The sequence below is a fragment of the Dipodomys ordii genome, unplaced genomic scaffold (assembly GCF_000151885.1).
Source record: "Dipodomys ordii isolate 6190 unplaced genomic scaffold, Dord_2.0 Scaffold98, whole genome shotgun sequence".
NCBI lineage: Eukaryota > Metazoa > Chordata > Mammalia > Rodentia > Heteromyidae > Dipodomys > Dipodomys ordii.
In genome coordinates this window covers 488,637-514,120 of record NW_012267314.1, presented here as the reverse complement: position 1 = coordinate 514,120, position 25,484 = coordinate 488,637, and the positions used below count along the sequence as shown (strand labels likewise).

General features: G+C 40.8%; 1 protein-coding gene across 1 annotated transcript in view; it reads left to right on the top strand.

Moving 5' to 3' along the window:
* Positions 1-25,484, top strand: part of Arid1b (AT rich interactive domain 1B (SWI1-like)) — a 285,019-nt gene that overhangs the window by 63,766 nt on the left and 195,769 nt on the right. The window contains exon 3 of the mRNA XM_013026992.1: positions 13,786-13,896. Coding sequence (XP_012882446.1) covers positions 13,786-13,896 — 111 coding nt within the window. The remainder of the gene's footprint in view (positions 1-13,785; positions 13,897-25,484) is intronic.

The following is a 25,484-nucleotide window of genomic DNA, read 5'->3' as shown; positions in this document are numbered from 1 at the left end:
CTTTTGCTAATTACTTGGAGATGGAGTCTTGTGGATTTTTCTTTCTGAGCTAGTTTTGAGCCTTGATCCTCCACATTTCACCTTCCTGAGTAGCTAATGTTTATAAGCCTGAGCTACTGGTACCTACTCAGTGATAATGTCTTTTCAAGTTCTGAACAGCTATTGATAAAGTTCTCAACAAAAGAATGCATCATCTTTGCCAACATATATTTTCCCAGTGTCCATGGTAGTTTTATTCCCGGGAAATTCAGAATCCAGTAAGATGATTTTAGAAACACTTCATTCTATATAAAATGGACTTGATTTCTAGACTCAGGTCATTAACATTTTGTGTTACTTTGTTTTTAGATAGAGATGGATGATGGCCTTCCGAGAATTATGTAGAAAGCGGATCGATAGTCTTCTGGGTCAGTGTTTGCTACACATTGTGAAACAATCTTGAGCTGTCTCTACCTGCTCAGTGTCACTTCCTTCCTTCATCCTCCTCATAACTGCTCCTTTGAAGTCTTATCAGTGAATATAAGTTATGTGTTTCCTTAATTTTCTGAAGTAAAATTTATACATAATGTATATTGCCACAGATTTCTAAAGTCTGTGTAGTACTGTGAATATGATGGGAAGGAATTTTAGGAAGGGTGGAAGGTCATGTGTAGGAATATACTATGTTCTTCAGAGTAATGCTGAGGTACACTTGTGAGCAGATGTGAAAGAGGCAGGTTAGTGTGGATGTGATGGTCCTGGGCTCCACAGACACGTGAGAGTGTGGCAGGACCAGTTCTAAACCCCGGGCAAGCGTGGATCCGTGAGTTTGTGATTTCTAAATAACATGCTTGCAAATTTGTTTTTCAAAAAGGACAAGTTAACTCATCATAAAAGTGAGGATATTAAAATCTGTTAAAGCTTTTTATTCCCCCCTTTATTACTTTCTGATTTAGCTACAAAAACATGTAATATGTATAATATATTTTAAATTTTGTGCAGAGGTTGCAAAATAGTGTTGCAGTAGCAGATTCAGCAGGGTTGTGAGATAGACGCTCTGAGTGACTACTGACCTGTGTATGGAAAACGGTGGTTCAGTTCTTCAAATTCACCCAGTTGATCCCCTCATTTTAACTGCTTCTTTGGGCCTAATTACAGTCATTCTTTTGTAAATATTCTTCTTCTTCTTTTTTTTTTTGGTTGGTCATGGGGCTTGAACTCCAGGCTTGGCGCTGTCCCTGTGCTCTTCAGCTCAAGGCTAGCGCTCTACCGCTTGAGCCACAGCACCACTTCTGGTTTTCTAGTGGTTTATTGGAGATAAGAGTCTCATGGACTTTCCTGCCTGGGCTGGCTTTGAACTGAGATCCTTAGATCTCAGCCTCCTGAGTAACTAGGATTACAGGCGGGAGTCACCTGCACCTGGTTGTAAATGTTCTTAAATAATGTTTCTCCAATATGGTAAATCTGCTCAACCAAGGGGAATCCCATCTCCCTACCTCGCAGGAAGGGACCTCCAGTCCTCTGAATTCACAACTGTTAACCTCAGATGCTCTTGCATTTCCCACCTATTGATATTCATGCCCCAAAGGCTCACTCCCAGCTAGTGATCTAGCTCTGGATGTACCTAGGATGGAATACTCTTACTCAGCTCTCCTTTCTTCTGTGTTTCTGAGGCGCACACACTCCATTTTCCTCTGTGGGCATTTATCTCCCCACGGGACACTGGCATACCTGGCTTTCCCATGCCCCTTTCTTCCTGTGCCATAATTTTCTCTTCTTTCATTTCCACATGGCTGTCAGTTCTCTTAACCAAAGTAGAAACAATGGCACCCTTCACTTTTTAAACCAAGACTATGAGCCTATTTTTCTTTTTTCTTGTACTCATTTATTGCGACTCCTTGAATTTACTCCATTATAGACTTTTATTCCAACCATCTAGCCGACACTGAGCTCTTTCCATACTGTGTGGTTCTTTTATTTTAAATTGATGTATATGTTGTATGTATTTTTACCATGTATACCATGTGTTTAAAGTGTATATACCTTGTGGAATTACTAATCTAGTCTCTTACCATATGCATTACCTCATATAGCGTTTCCTGTGGTGAGAACACTTGACATCCAAAAGCGCAACATGTTATTACTTCAGCCGCTATGGGGGCTGGTGATTGTCCTCCTCACTAGAATCGCATTATCTTTCCACCAGCATCTCCCCCTCACCTCAGCCCCTGGCAACTGCTGTGTTTCCACTTCTATGGTTAGCTCTGCTTTTAGATTCTACATAGGAGTGAGATCAGGCAGTGTGAAACAGGTCTTTCCAAAGCTATTGGTGTTTTCCTGTCATTCAGTCCAACAGATAATCTGTCATTCTTTCTGCCTTTGACCTCTCAGACGCTTTTGAGACTGCATGGTATTCTTCTTCTCGAAGTCCTTTCTCATTTGATTTCTAGCCCTCTGCAGACTCGGTTCTGTTCTTACTGCCACAGCTTGCTCCCTTTGCTGGCTTTTCCTTATCTCTCTGACCTCCAGATGTCACCCTGTGGCCTGGGTTCTTCTCACTTAAATCCACATCCTCTTCCCCTGTGTGATCTCATGATCTCACGGAGGTACATACTGGAGGCTTGTGATTTCCAAATACATTTCTGCTACTGAATGCCTAGCAGCTTCTCAGCATTGCACATATACATATCTGACAGACTGAGGAAGCTCAACAGAGCCAAAGCAGAAGTCACATCCCTTCTTGTGCAAATCTGTAACTTTTTAGGTTCATTATTATTATTATTATCATCTTTAAGTAGTCGTACTAAGGAGTTGGTGTTTAACAGAGCAGCTTATGAGTACAATGCATCTTTGTCATCTCTACCTGTAAATTCTTATCCCAAAATGTATTCCATCTTTCCCAAGAGTTTTGTTAAAAACCGACTTTTTCCTTGTCCCCCCCCCCTTCTTTGTTTCAAACCCATTTTATCCTCCAAGTCTTATTAAATCCAGACTCTCACCCTGGTCTCTTACTGAGCTAAAAGGAGACGACTCAAGTTGATGGGCTCTTTTTTGCTTTGTACATGCGAGCCAACAGGCTTTCCCATCCAGCAAAGGTCTCTGGCTGAGTCAGAGAATGCGCACATCTTAAAGACCTGGCGTAGTTTCCCAAATTTCTCTCCAGAAGGTGTTTGCAAATTGTATCAACATCATTTCGTGTGTGTGTGTGTGTGTGTGTGTGTGTGTGTGTGTGTTTGTCTTTACATGTACATTTTCCAATGGCTCTTACTTTGTTAGGTTTTATTTTTAGAAAGGATAACTTACAGTTTTCTGAGCCCTAACAATGTTAAAGATGCCACAGAATTCTGAATTTGATCTGGACCTGCATGTTATGGTTTTGGAATGAATTAATCATGGGAATTGAATCATGTTGCAGAGGGGTACATCTGGACATATGTAATTTTATCATTTTCTGTTGACCAAGAGGCTCCATAAATACCACACATTCTGTATACATGTGTGTGTGTGTATGCGTGCATGCATGTGCACACACACACACACCAGCCAATCCTGGGGCTTAACCTCAGGGTCTAGGTGCTGTTCCTGAGCTTTTGTGCTCAAGGCTAGCCCTCTACACTTGAGCCACAGCTCCACTTAGGGTTTTTTCATGATTAGGAGATAAGAGCCTCAGACTTTTTTGTTCAGGCTGGCTTTGAACCATGATCCTCAGATTTCAGCCTCCTGAATATCTAGGAGTCCAGGTGTTAGCTGTTGGCACCCTGCAATATCACACATTCTTTTTAGCTTTTTCATTACCATTTGTTTCTCCTTTCTGCTGTCATTTTAGGGACAGAAATGAAAGCCTAGTGGAAGGCTAGACCTATTGTATTCTCCCTAGCATAGACCAACAGCTGTACAACAGTGTTTACTCTCTGAGTATCTTAGTTACTTAGCAAGCTAACATTTCCATCTTTTAAAATGTACTTAAATTTAAGGCTTTAACTAAAAGAATTTGGTGACTTTATTTCTACTTGAAAATTCTTTTTTTTTTGGCCGTGGGGCCTGAACTCTGGGCCTGGGCGCTGTCCCTCAGCTCTTCAGCTCAAGGCTAGCGCTCTACCATTGAGCCACAGCGCCACTTCCGGCCTTTTCTGCTTATGTGGTGCTGAGGAATTGAACCCACGGCCTCATGCATACAAGGCAAGCACTCTACCACTGAGCCACCTTCCCAGCCCCCTCCACTTGAAAATTCTGCTTTTACTTTTTTGCTTGTTTACTTCCTTAAACTATATTACCTAAAAAGAATATCTTTGTGTAGAAGGAAAAACCTCTTTCAATCTTTAAGTTTTGTGGGTTTTTTGGGGTTGTTTTAGTTTCCAGTTGCTTTCCATTTAATCATTTTGGGGCCATGCAGGTTTATGTCATGGCTCCTGGTCCTCTCTCAGGAAACTGTCATGAAATCTGTCTTCTTTATAACTGTCTATGTATCTAAGGGTTTCCTTCTGCCTCCGTTTCCTGTTCTGATTGTCCTCTAAGATGCAGAGTAGGACTCTGCTGTTTCCTTGCGGCACACATAGCTTTAGTGTCTTTCTGCCTGTGCCCTTCTGACAGGAGCCCCTTGTGAGTGCTGGGGGCAGTAGCCCTGTCAGTGTGTCTGCTGTGAGGGGGAGGGGTGGGTGTGGGGCGGCTTCTGCTGATGCAGCTCTGAGCTCTGGGCACTCAGCAGCTTCCTGTAACCCAGGATTTCTCCATGGCTTCAGACTACACTGCTGCTTTCCTAGCAGGAAAATCTTTCTGTTCTTAGACAAGAGCGGTACGAAGGGTACCAAGTAACGGAAACTTACAGCTTATTTGGAGACAGTGTATCAAGATGAATTTGTTTTTTAATGTCTTTGTATAAAGCAGTGAGAGAATTTCAATCTTGGCTTTTTTACAGCTTTACTTTTTCATGCTGTCAGACTTTTTGAAGGAAATATTAAGCATCATGAGTGTATACTTCTATAGATATAAATTTCCCTTGTGTTTATTATGAGTGACTTGACATGTCAGTGTATGCAGCTATTTGACTTTGGCTTCTGCAGTCATGTCCTCAGCCTGTGCTCCTGGCTCAGCACTTCAACCCACTTCACAGGTCAGATGGAGGCGTTGTGTCCCATCCCCCGTAACCCCCCCAAACCCCCCCCCCAGCTGTTCTCCAGCAGAGATTCTCAGAACTGGGTTTCTCCCTTGTTCCTAGCCTCTGGTTAAGTCAGCCACACCTTCTCCAGAGCGCTCACCTTGTGGCCCCAGAGGATAATTCTCATTTCAGTGAGTCACCACGACTAGTTCCACAGGTGTTTTTCCTTATCTTGAAAGGCCGTGGCTGAGGCGCACCTTCCCACTGACTTGGCCGAGAGTAAACAGTGTGTGAGTCAGGGGCTGGAGAGGATGAGCAGAGCTCATCTTTCTCACAAAAGCTTCTTGTAATTGTTTAACCTCAGGTCTTTTGGGAAGGGAAACAAAAACCTACTTCAGAAGTGTAACTGTTAGTGAGCGCACAGCAAGCCATCCCAAGGCTGTGTCATTGTGGGGAGTGTGTCATGCTACAAGTCCAGTGATCAGTCAGACCTTCTCTGGGCCCGTTGAGCTCCCCTCAGCGGGTGTGTTAGAGGTACAGTGTTGGTGGGTGTGCCTTTAAGGCAGTTTTGAGAGAATGCGTGAGTCTCTGGTCAGAGGAGATGTGAGCTTGGTCAGGGACCATTTCTTTGTTGGTGAGCGATGGTCCCTTCTGAACTGGTGTAGGCTGGAAGGTCACGTGGCCGTTTAGATGGTCCCCGTAATGCTGACAGCTAGTGACTTTTCTTGCTTTTTCCTCAGTGATTAAAAAAGAAATAAAATATTTTTATTCGGTTTTTATTTAAGGAAACAAAGAGAAGTAGTACCAGCTTAGCAGTTAACTTCTAACATCGAGTCACTGGGCAGAAGTTCTGCTCACGAGTGGAAGTGCAGATACCTGAGCTTAAACGGGAAGGCGTGCGGTGCTGGCCAGCGGCTGTCGGATGGAGACCAGGGAACCGAAGGCGTCTGGCGAATAGACGTTCATTTTAAAACACGAGAGCAGAATTTTTTTTTTTTTTTTGGTCCGGTCGTGGGCCTGAACTCTGGGCCTGGGTGCTGTCCCTCAGCTCTTCAGCTCAAGGCTAGCGCTCTACCACTTGAGCCACAGCACCACTTCCGGCTTTTTTCTTTTTGCTTATGTGGTGCTGAGGAATCGAACTCAGGGCCTCAGGCATGCAAGGCAAGCGCTCTACCACTGAGCCACCTTCCCAGCCCCGAGAGCAAAATATTTTAAAATGATTTCTTCTGGGATGTCCAGTTTAATATAATGGAGATTCTTTTGAGTTGAACTTAGAACAAATACTTCACCTGAATGCCAACCTGTAGCAGCATGCAGGGGGGGGGCGGGGGCGGGGCACCGGAGCTCCAGGGTGCGCTGTGCACAGCGATGCAGCGCATTGTGTGCAAACACTTCTCTGTTGTCAAAATCATGTAACTGTTTATTTCTGTATTATTTGTGTGACAGGTTAACTTTAAGTCACTCCTGAAGCTTTTGAGGAGAACTGACCTTATTTTTTAAAAAACCTCAAGTTACGTCACTAATAGGCTCTTTTCATTGTGTTCAGGTTTTATTATAAGCCAAGTCAAGAACATTTACAGCGTGTGTCATTACTTAGCCTTTAGATATTAAGATGTGATTATATTAATAATACTAAAACTATTGGACTGCAGGTTGGTAACCATTTTTCTTTGTTTTTAGGGCTAGTGAAGCTTGGGATCAGGTTGAAATTTGCTTACCCTGTTGGCACTTATCTTAGGCTTTGAACTCTGGCTGGGAAATTTTCTTTAAATTTCAAGGGTTGTGAGCCTCTGAGAAGAAAGCTTTCTGTTTACCCCAAAGGGAAGCTAGGACCACTCCTAGACTGTCCCTGGTGCCTTTGTCCCTCCCTGCAGTCTGTGAGGCTGGTGCTAGAGCAGTGTGGAGCCCGGTGGGGGCTGGGGCTCTGTCTGGGTCCTCTTTCTTTCCTGGTACCAAGAAAGTCAGGTCTGTGTGTGCTGCACTAACCTTGGTGTGTGTTTTGGTGTTTGCTTTCAGGGATGCAGACCTCCCCCCTCCCCCACCCCCTTCCCTACTGAAGAATGCAGAAAAACAGCTTTTGGAGGAAGGATGCTTGAATGTCATTTGGCATGAGCTTTCTCCTTAATTGCTTCGGAGTGGTTCTGTCATTTGTTGCAAGTGTGTCTGCTTGAGCCTTTGCTGTTTACTTTAAAGCAGAGAGGAAAGGAGGAGAAAACCCTTAGCTCTTACACACGTCTCTCCCAGGATTAAAGGCATTCGTGACTTGTAATGAAAAACTTTTCAATGGTCATTTATGTTTCAAGGTAGAACTGGGAATCTAATTGCATTGGATTATAATTTGATAGTGCTATTTATTTTTCCTGTTTAATGTTTTAAAAGTATTTTTTTCTAGTAATAATCAAAAAGAAACCCAACCAGGAATTTAGGGGCTATACAGTGATAATAACAATATTTTCAATGCTTAATTTATTTTAGAAAGGTGGTAGAAAAGGGCCTCTTCTTAGGATAGCCAACTAGAAGCCTTTGTACTCAGTATATCTTAAAAAGATGGAGGAGAGCACAGCATCAGGTCATGACTGTATGCCTTGGGGAAGCAAAGGAAATGCTGTCTTATGAGATGCATTTGTTAAAGGCTAAAGAAGACCTTGAGAGCAGGTTATTTGCAAGATGACTGTTCAGAGCACACTCTTAAGAGTGGGCAAGTTAGCATCCTGTCTGTCTGTCTCTCTGTGTTTTCATCACTGGCTCTACTGACAGAAAAGGATTTAGGAAATAATAAGCAGGCATTTGGGCACGTGGTCTTGTTCTCTGGCTCTTGTTCTTTGGTTCTGGCTTCTTCGACTCAGTGCCTGGAGTAGAATGCTTTGCCGTCCAAATGCAGGTGCTGTGCCGAACTAGCCTCGAACCTGAGAATGGCTCCTGCACAACGCCCTCCAACTCCCTGTCTGCTCTCTTCTCTGATACTCAACCTCCATGGGTACCCAGTGCTAGGGTTGGAAAAAGAAAGGGGGGTAAGCAAGAACAGGGCGCTGGTGGTTTACGCCTGTAATCCTAGCTACTCAGGAGGCTGAGATGTGAGGATCGAGATTCAAGGTCCAAGCAGGAAAGTCCCTGAGATTCTCATCTCCAGTTAACCACCAGAAAGCCAGAAGTGGTGCTGTGGCTCAGAGTGGTAGAGCACTAGCTTGAGCAAAAAGAGCTCAGGGATAGTACCCAAACCCTGAATTCAAGCTTCACAACTGACAAAGAAAAGAAGTGAGCAAGTATCATCATCAAAGTTCATTATATTTATTTGTAGTTTTCTCCTCCCTTGATATTTATACTCTGATGAAAGAAGATTGGGGAGGAACATATGGCCACTCTTAGCTGCTCCGTTTGTGTTTATAATGCCCATTTCAGTGTTAAAATATGAAAACTGTAAACCTAATTTAACATTCTTTATGAATTCTTTTAATTAAAAAATTTGTGTGCATGTATGTGTGCCCTTGCTAGTTCTAGAGCTTGAACTCTAGGCTTCTTAGTTTGAGTTTTTGAGCCCCACCTCTTCGTGCTGGTACTGGGTTTGAACTCAGGCAAAGGCCCTGTCCCTTAGCTATTTCACTTATGGAGAGAGTTCTAGAGCCACAGCTCTGTTTCCAGCTGTTTGCCAGTTAGTTGGAGGTGAGTCTTACAGACTTTTCTGCCTGGGCAGGCATAGCTTCCGAGACTCCAAACCCTTAGATTGGGATTCTGTCAGATGTTATTGAGTGAGGTACAGAAGTTAGGCCATGTCTGATGGGGTGTGCGGTAAGAAAGTCATTAGCGTAGACACAGGAGAAATGGTTCCCACAATCCTCCTCCACTTGTCAACTCAGCAGCCTTCATGTTATTCAACTTTGGTTTCTTCATCAGTGAAGTAGTATGTGATAGTAAATGGAAAGCACATGGATTCAGTTACTCTCAGATAAAAATACTCAATCAAATTTATCTGTACTGAACATGGACAGATGGCTTTCCTTGTCATGAGTCCTTACACTGTAGATGGTCACCGTTATTTGCGTAGTCTTGTATTAGGTATGGCGAGTGCAGTAGGGATGATAGCAAGTCTGTGGGAGCACATACGTTGAATAAAAAGCAAATAGTATGCCATTTTATGAAAGGGGTCTGAGCATCCACAAAGTTTGGTGTCTGCACAGGGGTAGATGTAGAACCAGTATTCCACAGATACCTAAGTACATGAGGGACCATATATGCTTACGCATTTTCGGGTTCTGTGCGAAGACCAGAAGTTTCTTGAATGAATAAAACGTAGAAAAATACCTGGCATATCATATAAGCTGTGGATTTTGCTCTGCTGCTTCCTAGACACTAGACGAAATCCTAGTGCTTGAATGAACTGTTTTAATTTAATTTAATTTAATTTTTTTTTTGGTTCCTGTCGTGGGGCCTGAACTCTGGGCCTGGGCGCTGTCCCTCAGCTCTTCAGCTCAAGGCTCTACCACTTGAGCCACAGCACCACTTCCGGTTTTTTTCTTTTTGCTTATGTGGTGCTGAGGAATCGAACCCTGGGCCTCAGGCATGCAAGGCAAGCGCTCTACCACTGAGCCACCTTCCCAGCCCTGAATGAACTGTTTTAAAATAATACTATTTGGCAGTACTGAACACTATATGCTTCTTAGGAGAAGGTTTCTACTGTCTGAGGAGGCAGGTCCTCCTGCAGTTTGGTTTTATATATGAGGAAACGTAATTGTTTGGTAGTGAGTTACAAAACTGAATTTCATGGGTGCTGTATAGATTTTAAAACTTAGTGTTTTCATTTACTACTTTTTCCTACAAAGACTTAAGAGAGTTGAATATTTACAATGCCTTATTTGGCTTTATGAATCTTTAGGGCTCCTTTGATTATTAAAAATTACAGCTAGGCTCTGGGGGCCCATGGGTGTAATCCTAGCTGCTTAGGAGGCTGAGATCTGAAGATCACTATTTAGAGCCAGCCCAGACAGACAGATCCTCTTAATTAACCAGCAACATGCTGAAAGCAGAGCCCTTGCTCAAGATAGAGCTCCAGCTTTGAGCAGAAACAGCCTACCCAGAGCATGAGGCCTTGAGTTCAGGCTCTAGTACTGGCAGGGAAAAAAAAAAGTCCCCTATACATAATTACTTGAATCCTTCCCAGCTGACTTCATGTCTCTTGCTAGAACTTTAGGAAATGTGGCTTGAGGCAATTTTTTACTTGGGACTAACTGGTGATTTAGGGAGAGGTTCTTGGGAAGACAATGAAAAGCTTCTTTCCTAAGGCCCCAGAGCCAGTGTCTTGGATCCAGGGCTCAGATGTGGTAACCTCAGAGGAGAGAGCGCTGCCCTTTTGCTCCCTGCAGGCTTCCTGCTCTCTGCAGGCTTGGACAGCTGCTGCCACCCCGGATTGCAGAGACGTGCCACGGTACGTTCTTGTTTAGCCAGGCATTTCCCCCACGAGGAACTGGCTGTTAATATACAAAACTTATCAGTAAGAATTGTCCCTAAACAGCTTGTATAGGCCTGTCCTTTTTCTTGAATGCTTTTTACAAACTCTGGAAAATAATTACTCTTTTGAATGAAAAGAAACCAAGTACAGGAAATCAGGCTTTTAAGCAGTGAAGCCAATGTAAGAGTCAGCCTGTTAGATTTATGCTAGAAGACGAGATTGAGCAAGGATTACTGAGCCAACAAGTAGGCTTCACTTTGGCAATCTACTGGAAAAACAAATCTGATAAGGTTAATTTGAAGATGACTGAAGTCCCTTCCTCCCTCCTTCCCTCCCTCCCTCCCTCCCTCCCTCCTTCCCTCCTTCCCTCCTTCCCTCCCTCCCTCCCTCCCTCCCTCCTTCCCTCCCTCCCTCCCTCCCTCCCTCCCTCCCTTCCTTCTCTTTTCTCCCTCCCTTCCCTCCCTCCCTCCCTCCCTCCCTCCTGGGCTTGAACCCAGGGCATGCTACTTGCTAGGAAAGTGCTCTAGTTCTATAATTTTGTTGTGAATGGTACTTCGTGGTTTTCCATTGAGGTTATATTTTCTACCAAAGCTCCCATTGTGATTAGCATTTAATTCATTTCATAGTAAAATAGAAGTAGCTTATGCTCTGAGGTAGCTTTAGTTTTATCATTGTAATAGACCCTAGTGTGCCTCTTCTGGTCCTGCCTCTTGCTATCCTGCGATAAAGGACCCACAAAGCAAAAAAAAAAAAAATATCTATAGTACACATTCAGTAAGTGTCCACTACATTGGTTAATACATCATTCATAATCTTTAAAATCATTTTAGTTTTTGTGTTTATGTGGTACCAAGGAATCGAACCCAGGGCCTCATGCATGCTAGGCAGACACTCTACCACTAAGCCACATTCCTTGCCCCCATCATTCATAATTTTAAATGCAGTGCAAACCACTTTTTTCTGATAATGGCATTTTATTAACTTCCTTGTATTTATTATTAACTTATATTTATTTCTTATTGAGGTAAAAATAAGTATGTGCCTAAATATAAATATAGCACTGAAGTGAAAATGTTCAAAATTGTTATGGGTTGTAACTTTTACATGTTTATTAAAACAGCCAAACATAGACTTTGTAGTTTCTCTGTATATTTTATGCTTGCGATGGTTGTCAGAAATTAGCAGTTAGGATCTAGTTTGTATGCTCTCCGTTAATCATTCATTAGACGCAAACACAAACTAAGGTAGAACAAGATTCCTTTTTAGTGAAATTTTCAGTTTGGTTTTATTTCCAACTATATTTAGTAATTGAAAGCTTTCTGTGGTTAGAATAGCACTTTAGGTTTTGGTAGAATCTACTTATTTTAAACGTTTAAAGCTTTGAAAATGAAATGTGGCGTCATGATACGTTTTTCTGATAATATTCAGCTAGTTAGATCAGTGTTACCCATTTTAGGGGGATTAATTTATAAATTGGAATGTGTATATGCTATGGATGTCATGTCTTTCTCAACTTCTTTAAAAAGCAGTTCATTCAGCTATAAAGAGAAAATAGATAACAATGTAGCAGGTTACATGAGTCTTTCTGTTTGCTAACTGAAATTTACTAAAGACATGGTCTGGGCTCTGCAGGGAAACCATGATGCACAGGCCCAGGGCCTGCTCACTTGGTTGTCCATTGTGCTGCAGGCTGTACCTTTGTGTTGTCTCTGTAACAGGGTGAAGGCCAGTGAATGGAGGGCTTGTGCCCCATTTAATTTGAAAACCAGACCATTAGCGTACAGGAAACACAAAGCACTCGGCAGGAGGTCTCTGTGGCTTGTAGAGGGAGGATGAGGAGGGTGGTAATCTTTTTGCCTTTGCTTTTGTCCCCCACTAATTGTTACCCTCTTCTGGCTGCCAGATTGAAGAGCTACCCCTTTAAGTGTCTTTGGATCTCCTGTGTTTACTCCCACCTTCCCACACTGAGGTTACCAAGGGAAAGCCAGTGTGAAAATACAGTACTCCTGGAAGTTAAATCTTTTAGTTGTTGTTTGTGGTTAATTTCCTCTTTAAAAGGAATAAAGGCTGATAGTGAAAACAGTGCATTGTTGAATGCTTCTTTATTTTTGGAGTCTGTTTAAAAGCAGTTAGCCACCAGCACTGGGCTAGTGTTGACTAGTTAAATCTGGTTGTGCAGCTTGTTGATTTTGTAGTACCAGCCTTTTGCTTTAGAAGACGTGTAATTTTAAGTGTATCTGTAGGAGAAGGCTGCAGAAGCTTTCTATACAGCTTTACTAGTAAATGTTACATTTCGAAGTAGTATTTAGGGGGGATATAGGAGAAGTAGAACTTGGATATGATGTTTCTTTAATGCCAACACCTATTTGAACTGACAGGAAAGAGGAATTTTATTTTAAGGCAGTATTTTCCATTCTTCCTCCCCAACTACAAACTGGTTCTTCAGCTTTCTGTGCCAATTGAGACATGCTATAATAAGTCCTTAACATTCCGGCCTTGGAGTGTAAATGATGGTAGGGTGTTTAGTAGCAGAGCACACACGTTTAAGGAGCTAGTGATAAATATGCTGTGTAGTACCATGTGGTATTTGGATTGTATAATCCTGTTTCAACACAGTGCTGAAACCAGGCATGTTGGGAACTGATGAAAGCCGTGTAAAAGCGTGTTTCCCATTCGCAGCAGGTGGCATGGAGGTGTGCTTTGTTCCCCAACTGTTTTATTCCTCCTTAGGCTTTTCTGAAAACCATGATGCATGGGACGGTGGACTTCTGCACATGAATGTTTATTAGCTTTGTAGAAACCCCAGGATACTGTGAACTTAATAATAATCTACACTGTTTTGGAGGGGCATATTAAGATGTGGCTGACAATAAACTTTTTATTGTTTTTAAAATTGGAGATAATGTTAAAGATAGTTTGCCAAAGCCAGAATTAAATAGTATACTCAAAGCCAGAATTAAAGTAATATAGTGAGCTTTTGGTTTGGTGTACCTTAAAAACTAAAGCTCTCAAATATAATACTTAGTTTGTGTGACACCCTTCTTAGTGCAGCTACTTATATATGTATTTCTGCAATTGATTTGTTGCTTTGTTTTTGTTTTGGCTTTGACAAAGTGTTCAGTAAATAGCAGCTACCATGCACATGTAAGGTAGCTAAAATATGGCATTACTTGATACTTTGTGATGAGCTTTTGTTTCATTTTGATTACTGAAACAGCTTGCAATGCCTGTGAGTATTTATGAGGAATTTCTGTTTGTGTTCCTTTAGGATATGTCTCAGGAAGGTTATGGAACTAGATCTCAACCTCCTCTGGCTCCTGGAAAACCCAACCACGAAGACTTGAATCTCATTCAACAAGAAAGGCCCTCAAGTTTACCAGTAAGACATTAATGTGCTGTTTTGGAAATGTAATGAGTTAAAGATTTTTAGAAGACTTACCTTTTTTCTTTTGGTTTATTCGATTTCATATTACAACAAGGGAGACTTTACATTTATTATCTATGTTTTTAGAGTTTAATTTGGACAAGTGCTGTTATTCTGGATAAGTAATGTGCAGTCATCTCTTGTGGAGCAGACAGTAGTGGAAAGTTTTATTTGGCTGGCTGGCTTTGTGTGCAGGGAGATACTGCTGTTGTGTAACTTAGCTTTCTTTAGCTTGTTGCCTTTCGTACAGTTACAAAACAAAGTTGTCAGTGCAAGGACTGAAGACAAGAATTCTTTTGCAAAGAATATAAATGAAATTACACATCTGATATAGTAATTTGTATTACTCCTAGGAATTTATAATTTGTATAAGGAAACAATGAGGCCGGGCACTGGTAGCTCACACCTGTAATCCTACTCAGGATTAGAGCTACTCAGGAGGCTGAGATCTGAGGATCGTGGTTCAAAGCCAGCCTGGGCAGAAAAGTCCCCTTAAGACTCTTACTTGCAATTAACCTCTTAAAAATCAGAAGTAGTGCTGTAGCTCAAGTGGTAGAGCGCTAGCCATGAGTACAAAGAAACTCAGGGATAGCACCCAGGCCCTAAGTTCAAGCCCCAGGACTGGCAAAAAAGAAAAAAAAAAAAGAAAGTAGTTTAAAATATGACAGAGCAGCGTGTGAGGTATTTCTGTCAGCACCTGCTCTTTGGTGCTTGGGCATGTGTTGTTCAGAATAGTGGTGGCTATGGAGCACGGTGCCAGAGGTCGCACCAAAATGAAATTTTCTGCAATGAACTCAAAGAATAAATCTGTACAAGTAAATAGTTTACATTAATTTTGACTTGAATCTGTACAAGTAAATGATTTACATTAATTTTGACTTGAAGGATTAGTTATTACTTAATTTTTATTAAGATTTGCTTGATTGCAGTTCAGAATGTCCATTTTAATTTTAATTTCAGCTATGTTTGCACCTAGTAAAATTTATTACCCCTTCTAAATCTTTGAGACCAAGGGCTTACCATGAATATGGTGGGTGGTGTGTGCCATGCGTACACACCACACACGTTTAAAATGACACGTGCAGCCGTGGAGAAGGCAGGTGCTGGCTGTAGGGTGCACCATTTCTGCATGGACTGCACGTGGTTTTGAAACCCTTCATTTTAAAGGTTGTATAATTTTTATAATGGGAAAGGGTGAAGCCTTCTCCTGGTTCTATTTATTTAAGTTGTATTGAGTCATTTATTGTCTTGTTGTTTGGATTTTGAAAGAATGGAAAAGGTGATAGAGTATGGATTTCATGCTTGGAGCTCTTGTAAAGCTGGAGGGGCATAGAGTGTGTGTGGCACACATGCTCTCTGTTAACAAATGGAATAGTTGCTGAATATTTGAAACTGGTTTATGGTCCTAGGGAATTTAAATTGACTTATGGAAAGCAGGTGAGTAGTGAACCCCCTCCCCCCCCCATGTGTGTGTGTGTGTATGTGTCTGTGTGTGTGTGTGTGTGTATGTGTGTCTGTGTGTCCCAACTTTGTAGGCCTATTCTTGGGGGCTGGTTTGTACTGTGACACGGGTTGGAAAGGTTGTCTTATACTAATAACCATTTTCTGAGTGGTCTTAAGAATAATGCTCATTCTGTACCGCCTCCTTTGTGTCCTTTTTGAGAACTTGAGCATCCCTCCCTAGTCTTTTATTGTCATGGTTGCATTTTGAGGGACTGCTTGTCATTCAGCAAAGTCTTAAGTCTGAGTATAATTAGGGATAGTTAAACTTCTTGCTGAATAATTCTATTTTTATCTCTTTGTATATTGAAGTAAGTTACAGTCTTGTTCATGATTTCCTTGCCTATTTCCAAAGTATTTGAGGTTATTCATGATACAATTATTTTTATCCTATACTGAATTTTTAAAAATTTGTTATTGTAAAGGAAATGTGCAAAGGGGTTACAGTTTCATCAGTCAGGTAAAGAGTCTATTTCTTTCTGGACAGTGTCACTTCTTCCCTCTCTTTCACCCAGTTTTACCTTCTTGTCCCTGTCTACAAGTTGTCCAGTTCATTTCAACATAGTGTCTAGTGAGTACCACTGCTGCATTTCTTCACCCTCTACCTCTCCATTTCTGTGCCTCCCCTTACCCTCCCAAAGAGAGGTAAACAAGACAAAAAGAAAAGAAAAATAGCAACAAAGAAAAATACCTCTTGTTTCCTTTACTAAAGAGTTGATTTAGGTAAATATTATTTTATATGATCAGCGGCATATAGGCATTGCGCCTTTGTGTTCCTTCCTAAACAGAAATATATTTGTAAACTCTTTGTTTTTTAACTCACAGGTGAATAGGCCAGTAGGTTCAGGACTACGCTAATCACGTTTCCCTATCTTTTTTAGAGAGCAAAATTTCCAGAGTTTATGACAAGTGTATATAAGGGTCAATTACTAAATAAATCTGGTGTAACTAAAGCCTCTGATCTGTTAGGATGGAAATTGGCTTTATGTAAATGAGGTTTAGTGTACCATATTTTCCTCATTGAGTCCTGTGTGTATAAGCAATTTCTATATGAGATTTACAATTATATTTTTGTTTATGTGGATGTTTCTTTTATAATTTGTGCATAATTAAGGTAATTATGGCTTCAGGGAACAACCTGTTAGTGTTCTTGTATGGTTCTAATATTGAGGATTTTCCTTCTTTTTTCTTCTTGTGTCTCTTTTTCTCCTACCCTCCCCTTTCCCTCTTCTCTTCCCCTCCTATCTGGGGTTTGAACTCAGTGCCTGGGTGCTGTCCCTGAGCTTTATTGCTCGAGGCTAGTGCTCTACCATTTGAGTCACAACTCTACTTTCAGCTTTTTTTTTTTTTTTTTTTTTGTGGTGGGTCTTGAATTCTGGGCCTGGGCGCTGTCCGTGTATTCTTCAGCTCAAGGCAAACACTCTACCACTTGAGCTACAGCACCACTTCCGGTTTTCTGGTGGTTCATTGGAGATAAGAGCCCAGGCTGGCTTTGAACTGTGATCCTCAAATCTCAGCCTCCTGAGTAGCTAGGATTACAGGCGTGACCCATCGGCACCCAGCTTACTTCCAGCTTACTTCCAGCTTACTTGAGTGGTTTGTTGGGAGATAAGAGTCTCATAGACTTTCCTACTTGAGCTGGTTTTCAGATGTGATCCTCAGATCTTAGCCTCCCAAGTAGCTAGGATTACAGGTGTGAGCCACCCGTGCCCAGCTAGTATCAAATATTTTTCCAGAGTTAGTTATTTTAGTAACTACTTTAGTCCTCTAACTTGGATAAACTAATACCTTAGGTACCTTGAATCTGTTGTCTAATGCCCAAATCTGATACTGGATCTTCTGTACTCTTTTTTCTCTTACATTATACTTTTCCCTTTGAAATATCAGTGGCATAAATTTTGTGTTTCTACTTTAGGTTACCACAAGTTTTAAGTCTTAACTGGACCATCGTAAATGTAATATAGTGATTTTATGTATATATTGTAAGTTTGTCCATTATAGATTACTGTAATTCCTTAACATTCTTTTCTCTTTTGGTTGCCTTGAGGTTTTATAGTATTTTCTGCATGACTTGTTTTCTCAAGTTCGGTACACAGTTATCAACTTTCTATACAAAGTCAGGATACTCCCCAAATTCCGAAGCCAGTGCTCTAGTTTGATCTCTCAGTAAGCTGGCTTCTTCTTCCCCTTGAACAGGTTTGTATTTGTTGGGGTCATTATGCTCTTTAGTTATGTTTTCAGTAGACTTAGGGGGAGTCTTACATCATCTGCAGAAAGCAAAGGAAAGGGCTGGTAAATTAATGCTTCTTCTTTGTTCTTGTCTTGGACCATGACCAGTGATATTTACTTTTTACTTAAGGGACTCAGCTTAAGCTTAGCACAAGAGTCCCTTAATATTGCCCGCTTAATTCTGTACTTCCTAATCATACAGATTTCCCCCATTGAGATCCGTTCATTTATATATCCTTGTGTTTTAATTGTAATATATTTTCGCATATTGTATGCATGCAATGTAACAAAGTTTGAAGGGCTTTTCCCATTAGAATATTATCACTTAATATTTTTCCTTACTCTGCCTTTAGCATTGGTAGAGAATGAAGCAAACATTTTAGCAAAATACAGTGGAAGATCCAACAGACAGTGCTGCTTGTCTTCTGCTTGATTTTACAAACATTGAATGTATCTCACTTTGACATCCATAAAACCTCAAGTATGATTGCTAAATGTTTGTTAAACCTTTATCACTGTGACATTAACAATTCATTCTTCTTTTTAGTTATTTTATAGCAATCTTTGCTCTTTTGTTTAGACTAAGAACCTTTCATGGTATTTACTACATTTTATTTAGTATTTTCTGAAAATCACTTATATAAAAACTTATTTGAAATCCTTCCCCCACCCCCGCCTAGTTTCACATCTTAATTTTAGTTGCTTTTAGTCTTTTCATAGTACTGAATTGTGTTCAGAAAGCCTTGTCCTCATATAGTAATGATATGATTTTGTGAGTATATTAACTGTACTGGCAAGTTGGTCATTCTCCAGACCATTCTGTTTTTATCCAATGACATTTAACTTTTACCTTGGTCTTTGTCTTCAAGAAAAGAAGTAGGCATTTTGGATAATTGAACTCAGAAGCACCGAAACTTCCTTTTTCCTGAGGTTCTGGGGCCATAAGCTTTCCAGGCAGATACTCTACTACTTGAGCAATGCTCCCAACCTGAAAACACCCCTCTCCCTCTCCCTTTCCCTCTCCCTCCCCCTCCTTCTCTCTTGATTTTTCTTTTTTTTTTTTTTTTCTTTTTGTCAGTTATGGGGCTTGAACTCAGGGCCTGGGCACTGTCCCTGGGCTCTTTTGCTCAAAGCTAGACCTTTGTCACTTTACTTACAGTTTTCTGGTGGTTAATTGGAGATAAGAATCTCTTGTCTTTCCTGTCTTGGCTGGCTTTGAGTAAGTATCCTCAGATCTCAGCCTTCTGAGTAGCTAGGATTACAGGTGTGAGCCACCAGCACCTGGCAGTATATATGTTTTTACTTATAAAATTGACAGGTGTAATAATCACAATTTTAGTTAGAGTAAGGGTAAATAAGTTAATAAACTGTCTATGAATATGAGTAAAACTTAGTAAACAAAAAGAATTGAAGGTTTTATTTTCTTCCATTAGCAAAACAATGTTTTTTCCTCCAGGGATAGGGAGAATTTTTAATCTATACTCAGGCCTGTAATCCTAGCTATTTGGGAGAGTGAGATAAGAGGATGGAGGTTTGAAGCCAGCCTGGTCAAGCTAAGCCAAGAGACTCTTTTCTCCAGTTAACCAGCATAAAGACAGAAGTGGAGGCATGGCTCTGATTGTGAGCCAGAAAAGCTGAGAAAGAATATTAGGCCCCAAGTTCAAGTCCCAATACCAAGGCTTACACATATATACACCAAAGTTGTTTATTCCTACGCAGAGGAGCTATTAGTTTTGTATTTCAGATTCTGGTTATTTGAGTTGAGTTCGTTTTTTTATCTCTTGTTCTAATAGCATTGAGAATACGCTGCTCTGGTAAGCCTCTGTAAAGAGTGTCTATAAATACTGGCTGTTCTGGAAGGCCTGTCAGGTCATTAGAAACCTCTCTAACCCTTTCTTCCTTGAAGGAAACACCCATAGAGGCTGACATGAAGAGAGTTTGATCTTTCTGAGCTCACTAAATACTCTAAACATGTGGAATAGTGCTTATGGCACTCTTGTTGGCTTTGCAATTAGAAGGAAGTATATAGGGCTTCAGATAAAACAGGGGTTTCTGTCCCATTGTTAAAGGAAAGAGGTAGTAAATGTTGGTTGCTCTTTTAAATAGTGTTAAACAGGATATTGGAAGCCTAAAAGAAATGGTTAGGAAATTGTTATTACTAAGAATATCCTTTTGGTGTTCAGTATTAGCAGCAACACACACATAGTTCTGCCTTTAATGAAAGAGGACTACTCTAGTTAGGTTTTGTTTCTTTTTGTTTTAATCTTTAATGACATGTTAGGGGCAAAAGTCACACAGTTTAGAAGCATAAATATCAATGATATGTTAATAGGAGCTTTCACAAAGTACATAGTTTTGATAATATAGCCTTTGACTAATTGGAAACTACTGGAATAAACTAGGTTAGACAACTGTGAATGCATCTGCTTTTCTCCAAGTTCACAATTCAGCTCTCAGAAGTATAACTTACCTGTTATGAGTTCAGGTTTTGCAAAACTTAGTATCTCTCAGACATATGGCTGATGAATGAACTCTTCGGAAACTTTATTTGTAGCTTGAACTTCATTTAAAGGGTTGTCATGAAAAGGTTAAGAGTGTAACTGTCTTCCATTGATTGATCCTTTCAAATCATTCTGAATGTTTAAAAAATTACAAGGTAATGAAAGAGAACTCTCATCTGTCTTCAGACATGGTGTATCAAGCCAGATGCAGCTGAAGACCTACATCATTCTTGTCAGTGTTCTCAGGCCTTACTCCACATTTGCTGTAGAGGAGTACTTGAGGGAACATTTTGTAAGCCTCTTGTGCTAGGTAGGACAGGAAGGGCAGATAGGGCAAGAAGAGCAGGTAGGCAAAGGGAAGGGCAAGGTGCCTTGCCTACTGGGAGTACCTGAGATGAACTTCATCCAGTGTGAAATTTCAAACTGAAGATATAGGCACAGTTTCGTTCTTTCTTTCTTTCTTTCTTTCTTTCTTTCTTTCTTTCTTTCTTTCTTTCTTTCTTTCTTTCTTTCTTTCTTTCTTTCTTTTTCTTTCTCTTTGCCTCCTTTCCCTCCCTCCCCTCCCTCCCTCCTTTCTTTCTTTCTTTCCCTTCCTTCCTTCCTTCCTTTTTTCACAAGGGGGGTAACACACAATACTTGAATTTCTTCCTGTTGTGTTCTGGAATGTAATTTTAATCCCCAATTGATTTGAAGTGGAGATTCTGTTTAGATGAAGGTTGAAAAGAGTGTGTAAGGTCTCATACTTAGAAAAATTGAACACTTACAAATGTTTTTTTTTCTTACTGGATTATTTATTTAAGATGTGATATTCTGTACTTTTATTTCTCAAGGCTTGTTCGTGATACTAGTGATCATTTTGAAAATAGAGACTTCACTTAAACAAAGGGGGAAGTGGAAGGGTTTATGATTCCTTTCAAAGCAGAATTCCACTAACACATTTGTCCTGCAAATGAAAGTTCTATAAAGCATCAACAGCTTGGACTTCTTCCAGGACAGAAACAAGCTAAATATGACAGAAAGCTTGAATAAATTAACATTTAAGAGGAACTACAGTTTGCTTTTAATAACTCAAATGTTTATGTATAAAATGTTCCAAATTGTCATCGTTGTTCCTGGTAAATATGTGTGCATGTGCGCTTGCACACACATGCACGTGTGTGTGTGTGTGTGTGTGTGTGTGTGTGTTGCTGGGGACTGAACTCATGTCCACTTGCATGTTAAGCATACTGTCTACCAGTCAGATATATGTCCTGCCCCAAAGTAGGTAATTCTAAATTCAGTATAGCTGACGCGTTTGCTTAGAGACAGTTACCATTAAACTTTTGTTTCAATTTTGAAACGGATGTTAACTAAGAATGCCCTCTGAAAACTTTTCCATGTGATAGTCTGAGGATTTCCACTTCAAGTATGGGGGGAAATGAGTTTCAACCCATTTTGTAGGGCTGTCAATTAGTCCTTTAAAATTAATGAGGGATTATGAAGGAGTACTACAAAAAATAGAGTAGACAAAAGTGGAGATTAGGAAGGGCTGAAGTATAACTGATTCACAGGATATTGGTTTTGATAATAGAAGGATAACGATGATCTCCAGTTGATAAATGAGGCTCATTAAGTAAGGGATGATAAATGCAGATGCTGCTGGCTAATAGAAAAGTCTGAACACAAAAGTTACCATAACAAATGGAGGCCTTCTGGGTTTAGACCTAAATTTGGCTCCAGGATGACCTGGGTGAGGCCACAGAGGGCCTCTCTGGGTGGCCTGGTTGTTGAGGCCATAGGAACCTCCCAGGTCACCATTGAGGGCCCCAGCCAAGCCTATTTGGCATTAGCCTGCCAGGTCTACAGAACCAAGGAGAAGCTGGAGCATTGGGCACCAGGGGCTGAAGGGGAGATAGGAAGTAGCAGCCACGGCGGGGCGTGCTCACAAAGCCTGGACTTGGGCAGGACTGCACGCTTTACCTTACTCATTTTCATTGCCGATTTGAGGAAGAACCAAGGGCCCTGGTGTTGTAAAGGCCCCTGGCGGCTGGATCTGCTGTTGGGTTTGTGTTCTACAGTACCCGCAGGCCAGCTGGGCCTCCCCTACCCTCCTGAGGGGCCTTCTCCAGCGCCATTCCCTCCACACCCAGGCAGGGGCCAGCCAACAGGAGGCGAGTGGTGCCTTTTACTGTACATTATCCTACTTTCATGGGAAATAGCTTTTAATTTACAGATTTCCACGTTGCAGGTAAAGGGAAGGCACACATCTGTTTCCTATAACAAGGGATGTGTAAGCAGCAGGAGCTCATGGTAGCATTTGTAGACTGGTTATTTGCTTTTATGTTTCTTTGGGCCTGGAAGTAACTATGTTTAATATTAACTGTCAGTTTACAAGAGGAAATAAATACACGCAGAAAAGGTTCTCCTGACCAATGTTTTCCTGTTCTTCTGTCACAATGCAGGATTTTAGAGTTTCTCTCTCTCTCTCTCTCACTCTCATCTTTTTCTTTTGCCTTATCTAAGTTGTTGTAAAGTAACTGAATGGTCTTGTTTTCCTTTGTTTGGGTCAAGAAATTTTAGCTGAAAATTGTTGCTGTGTGAAAGAAGATTATTGACTCAACAAGCCTTCAATTTTCCGTGAATAACACTCCCACCCTCTAGCTTTGGGAACATGCCGCGCGTGCATTCTATTTTAAAATGCAGACTGCAATTTAAAATAGGCAGTTTGCTGCCCCACTGAACTTTGTTTAAGCCTGGAATAAAAGGAAGAGAAAAGCTTTAAGCCACAGAAAAGTGACTAAGCTTTCTCTACTTTTTTTTCCGTGATGCATTTTATTAAAAACAGAAAAGGTTTTGGGTACTATTGTTGTACCCTTCCACAAGCCTGAATTTTACCAAATTTTAGACTGTGATGTATACATCTTTTCACTTTATCTCATTTGAATATTTTTAAAGGTTCACTAAAATTCATTTGCAGTGTAGCCGGCGTGTATGTATTTATGCATGTTGTATATGTTTAGTGCATGTGAGAATATTGATTCCAAATTTAAGCATGCATTTTTAGCAGTAATTTATTGATAGCTACTTTTTTGCGGGTGAGGTGCCACTTGACCCGTGCCTCCATGTCTTTTGCTGCTTTAGTTGTTTTTCAAGTAAGATCTTGTATATTTGTCCAAAGCTGGCCTCAGAGCAGGTATATCCTGAACCATGTACCTCTTCTGTAGCTGGGACTATAGGCTTGTATCGCCATAGGAGCTTACGGAGTGAAATGGGAAATCATTTCTGGTTTCCAAGATGAGTGAACCTGTGACATGTCTTTTCTTTATGCAAAGCCTTCATTTTCAGAATGCTCTGACTACCACTGGGACTACGAATACAGTTTTAGAGAATTACCTCACTGATGAGATTGAATCAGCTGTTTTAAAGTGTGGGCAGCAAGAATGCAGAAGAGGAAATTGTGGACATACAGGAAAAGGAAAGGACGGAGCTTTTCGTGTCCTCAGCCTGGCTGAGCAGTACAGTCAGAGGAGTTGGTGACAAAGTCAGGGAGGTATGAGATCAAAGCAAGTCCTCGGTGAACTTGCTTGAATTTTAAAATTGTTTTTTTAAAAAAGACAATTCATCTTTCCTACTAAAGCCATATTTTATGTAGTCTTTAAAATCCAACAAAACATTGTCAAAATAGGAATATATGCTGATGAACTCATAGCATTCAGTACAACTTTGCATTTCATTTAATTTGTGGATAAAGAATGTAGTAACAGATTTAGTATAAAACAACCCAGAGAATCATACCTTGGTAAATGACAGGAGCTGCCTTAAGAAATAAGCTCAGGTGGAGGTGGTTGCGTTGGGAGCCAGGGCGTCTTGAATTTCTTTACTTTTAGGGTTGACATTAAATGTGTGTTCTAGTATATAGCTCTTTCCTTGAGTAAAGACAACTTGTCTTATATGCTTTCTTACATACTTCCATTTTTCAATGATTTAGACTATGTTCTTATGCCAGTTCACAGGAGCATTTCTTAGTTTGACATGCCTGCTACAGCTTCCCTTTAGCTGAAGCTTTTTTTTTTTATGTGTATCTGTTTGTGAGCCTGTATATGAGTTCAGTGCTTTTGTTCCTTGTCTTCTGTTGTCTTTAATCAAGTTACCATTGCTGTAAGCATGGTATAGTAGTACTTGGGTACCTGGCTTTGTTAACATACAGTCTGTAGATGGTTTACCCCTTTTTAGCAGTTCTACCAAATAGACTTGAGTCTTAGAGAAATTACTTTGAACTCTGTAGAGTTATCCTTCTCTCTTCCCCTCCCTTCTTTTTCTACTCCTTCCCTCCTCTCCCTTCCTCTTTTTCTCCTTCCCTTCCTTGCTTCTACCACTTTCCCTCCTCTTCCTCCTCCCTTTCTCCTTCTCACATAGTATCATTGCTCATATTTAAACCTTGGAGGAGGGCTTTATGTGCACATGTACATTTGCACATATGCACAGTACATACATGGATCTGTCTAGCCTTTGTGCTCACTCCATAGCTTGGCATGACAGTTATCATGCCTAGTCATGAATTAAGATGTGGAGTCTCAACTCTTGTGCCCTGTATTGGCCCAGAATCTCAATCCCCCAATTTCTGCAAAATGGCAGTGGTGATTTGAGTTCACCCTTCTGTTTCCATCTTTGGTGTCAGTGAGTCATAAAATAAACTCAGAGCAGGCAAAAGTGAAGACATAGGTAGAAATCTACTTGGCTTACAGCAGGGTCTGTTGTAGATAGACTTAGATGCCTCTGTTTTTAGATTTCTGAGATAGATAACTGTTGCCAGATAACTGTGTTGCCATAGTGGTTATCTAGAAGCAGCCAGCTGTGACTGAACTAATCTCTGGAGAGGAGTGAAAGTCGTAATGGTGCACTGAAGATGCATCCCTTTCATTTAAATTAAACCCTTTCTTTAAAATGAGTTCCATGAGTTGGCGTGTGTGCATGCACATATGTGTGTGTATGTGTTTGTGCATGGAGCTAAGGAAGCAGGCCTACATAATCATGTTAATATAGGAAACATACCAATTTGGATTCGGGTTTTCTTCTCGCTTAGATGGATGGTCAGCATGCCGTTTAAAGTCAAGTGGCATGTTGCAGGATCTGCTGTCTTTTAAGTTTTCTTGTTCTGATTTTCTAGTGCTGCACTTTCAGACACAATGACAGCGAATGAAAAGTTCCTGAGGAAATTGTAGAGGAAATGAATTTAACTGTGCAGGTGAAATAGATGAATGCATTTTACTTTTTCCCTCCGTCCCTCCGTCCCTCCGTCCCTCCCTCCCTCCCTCCCTCCCTCCCTCCCTCCCT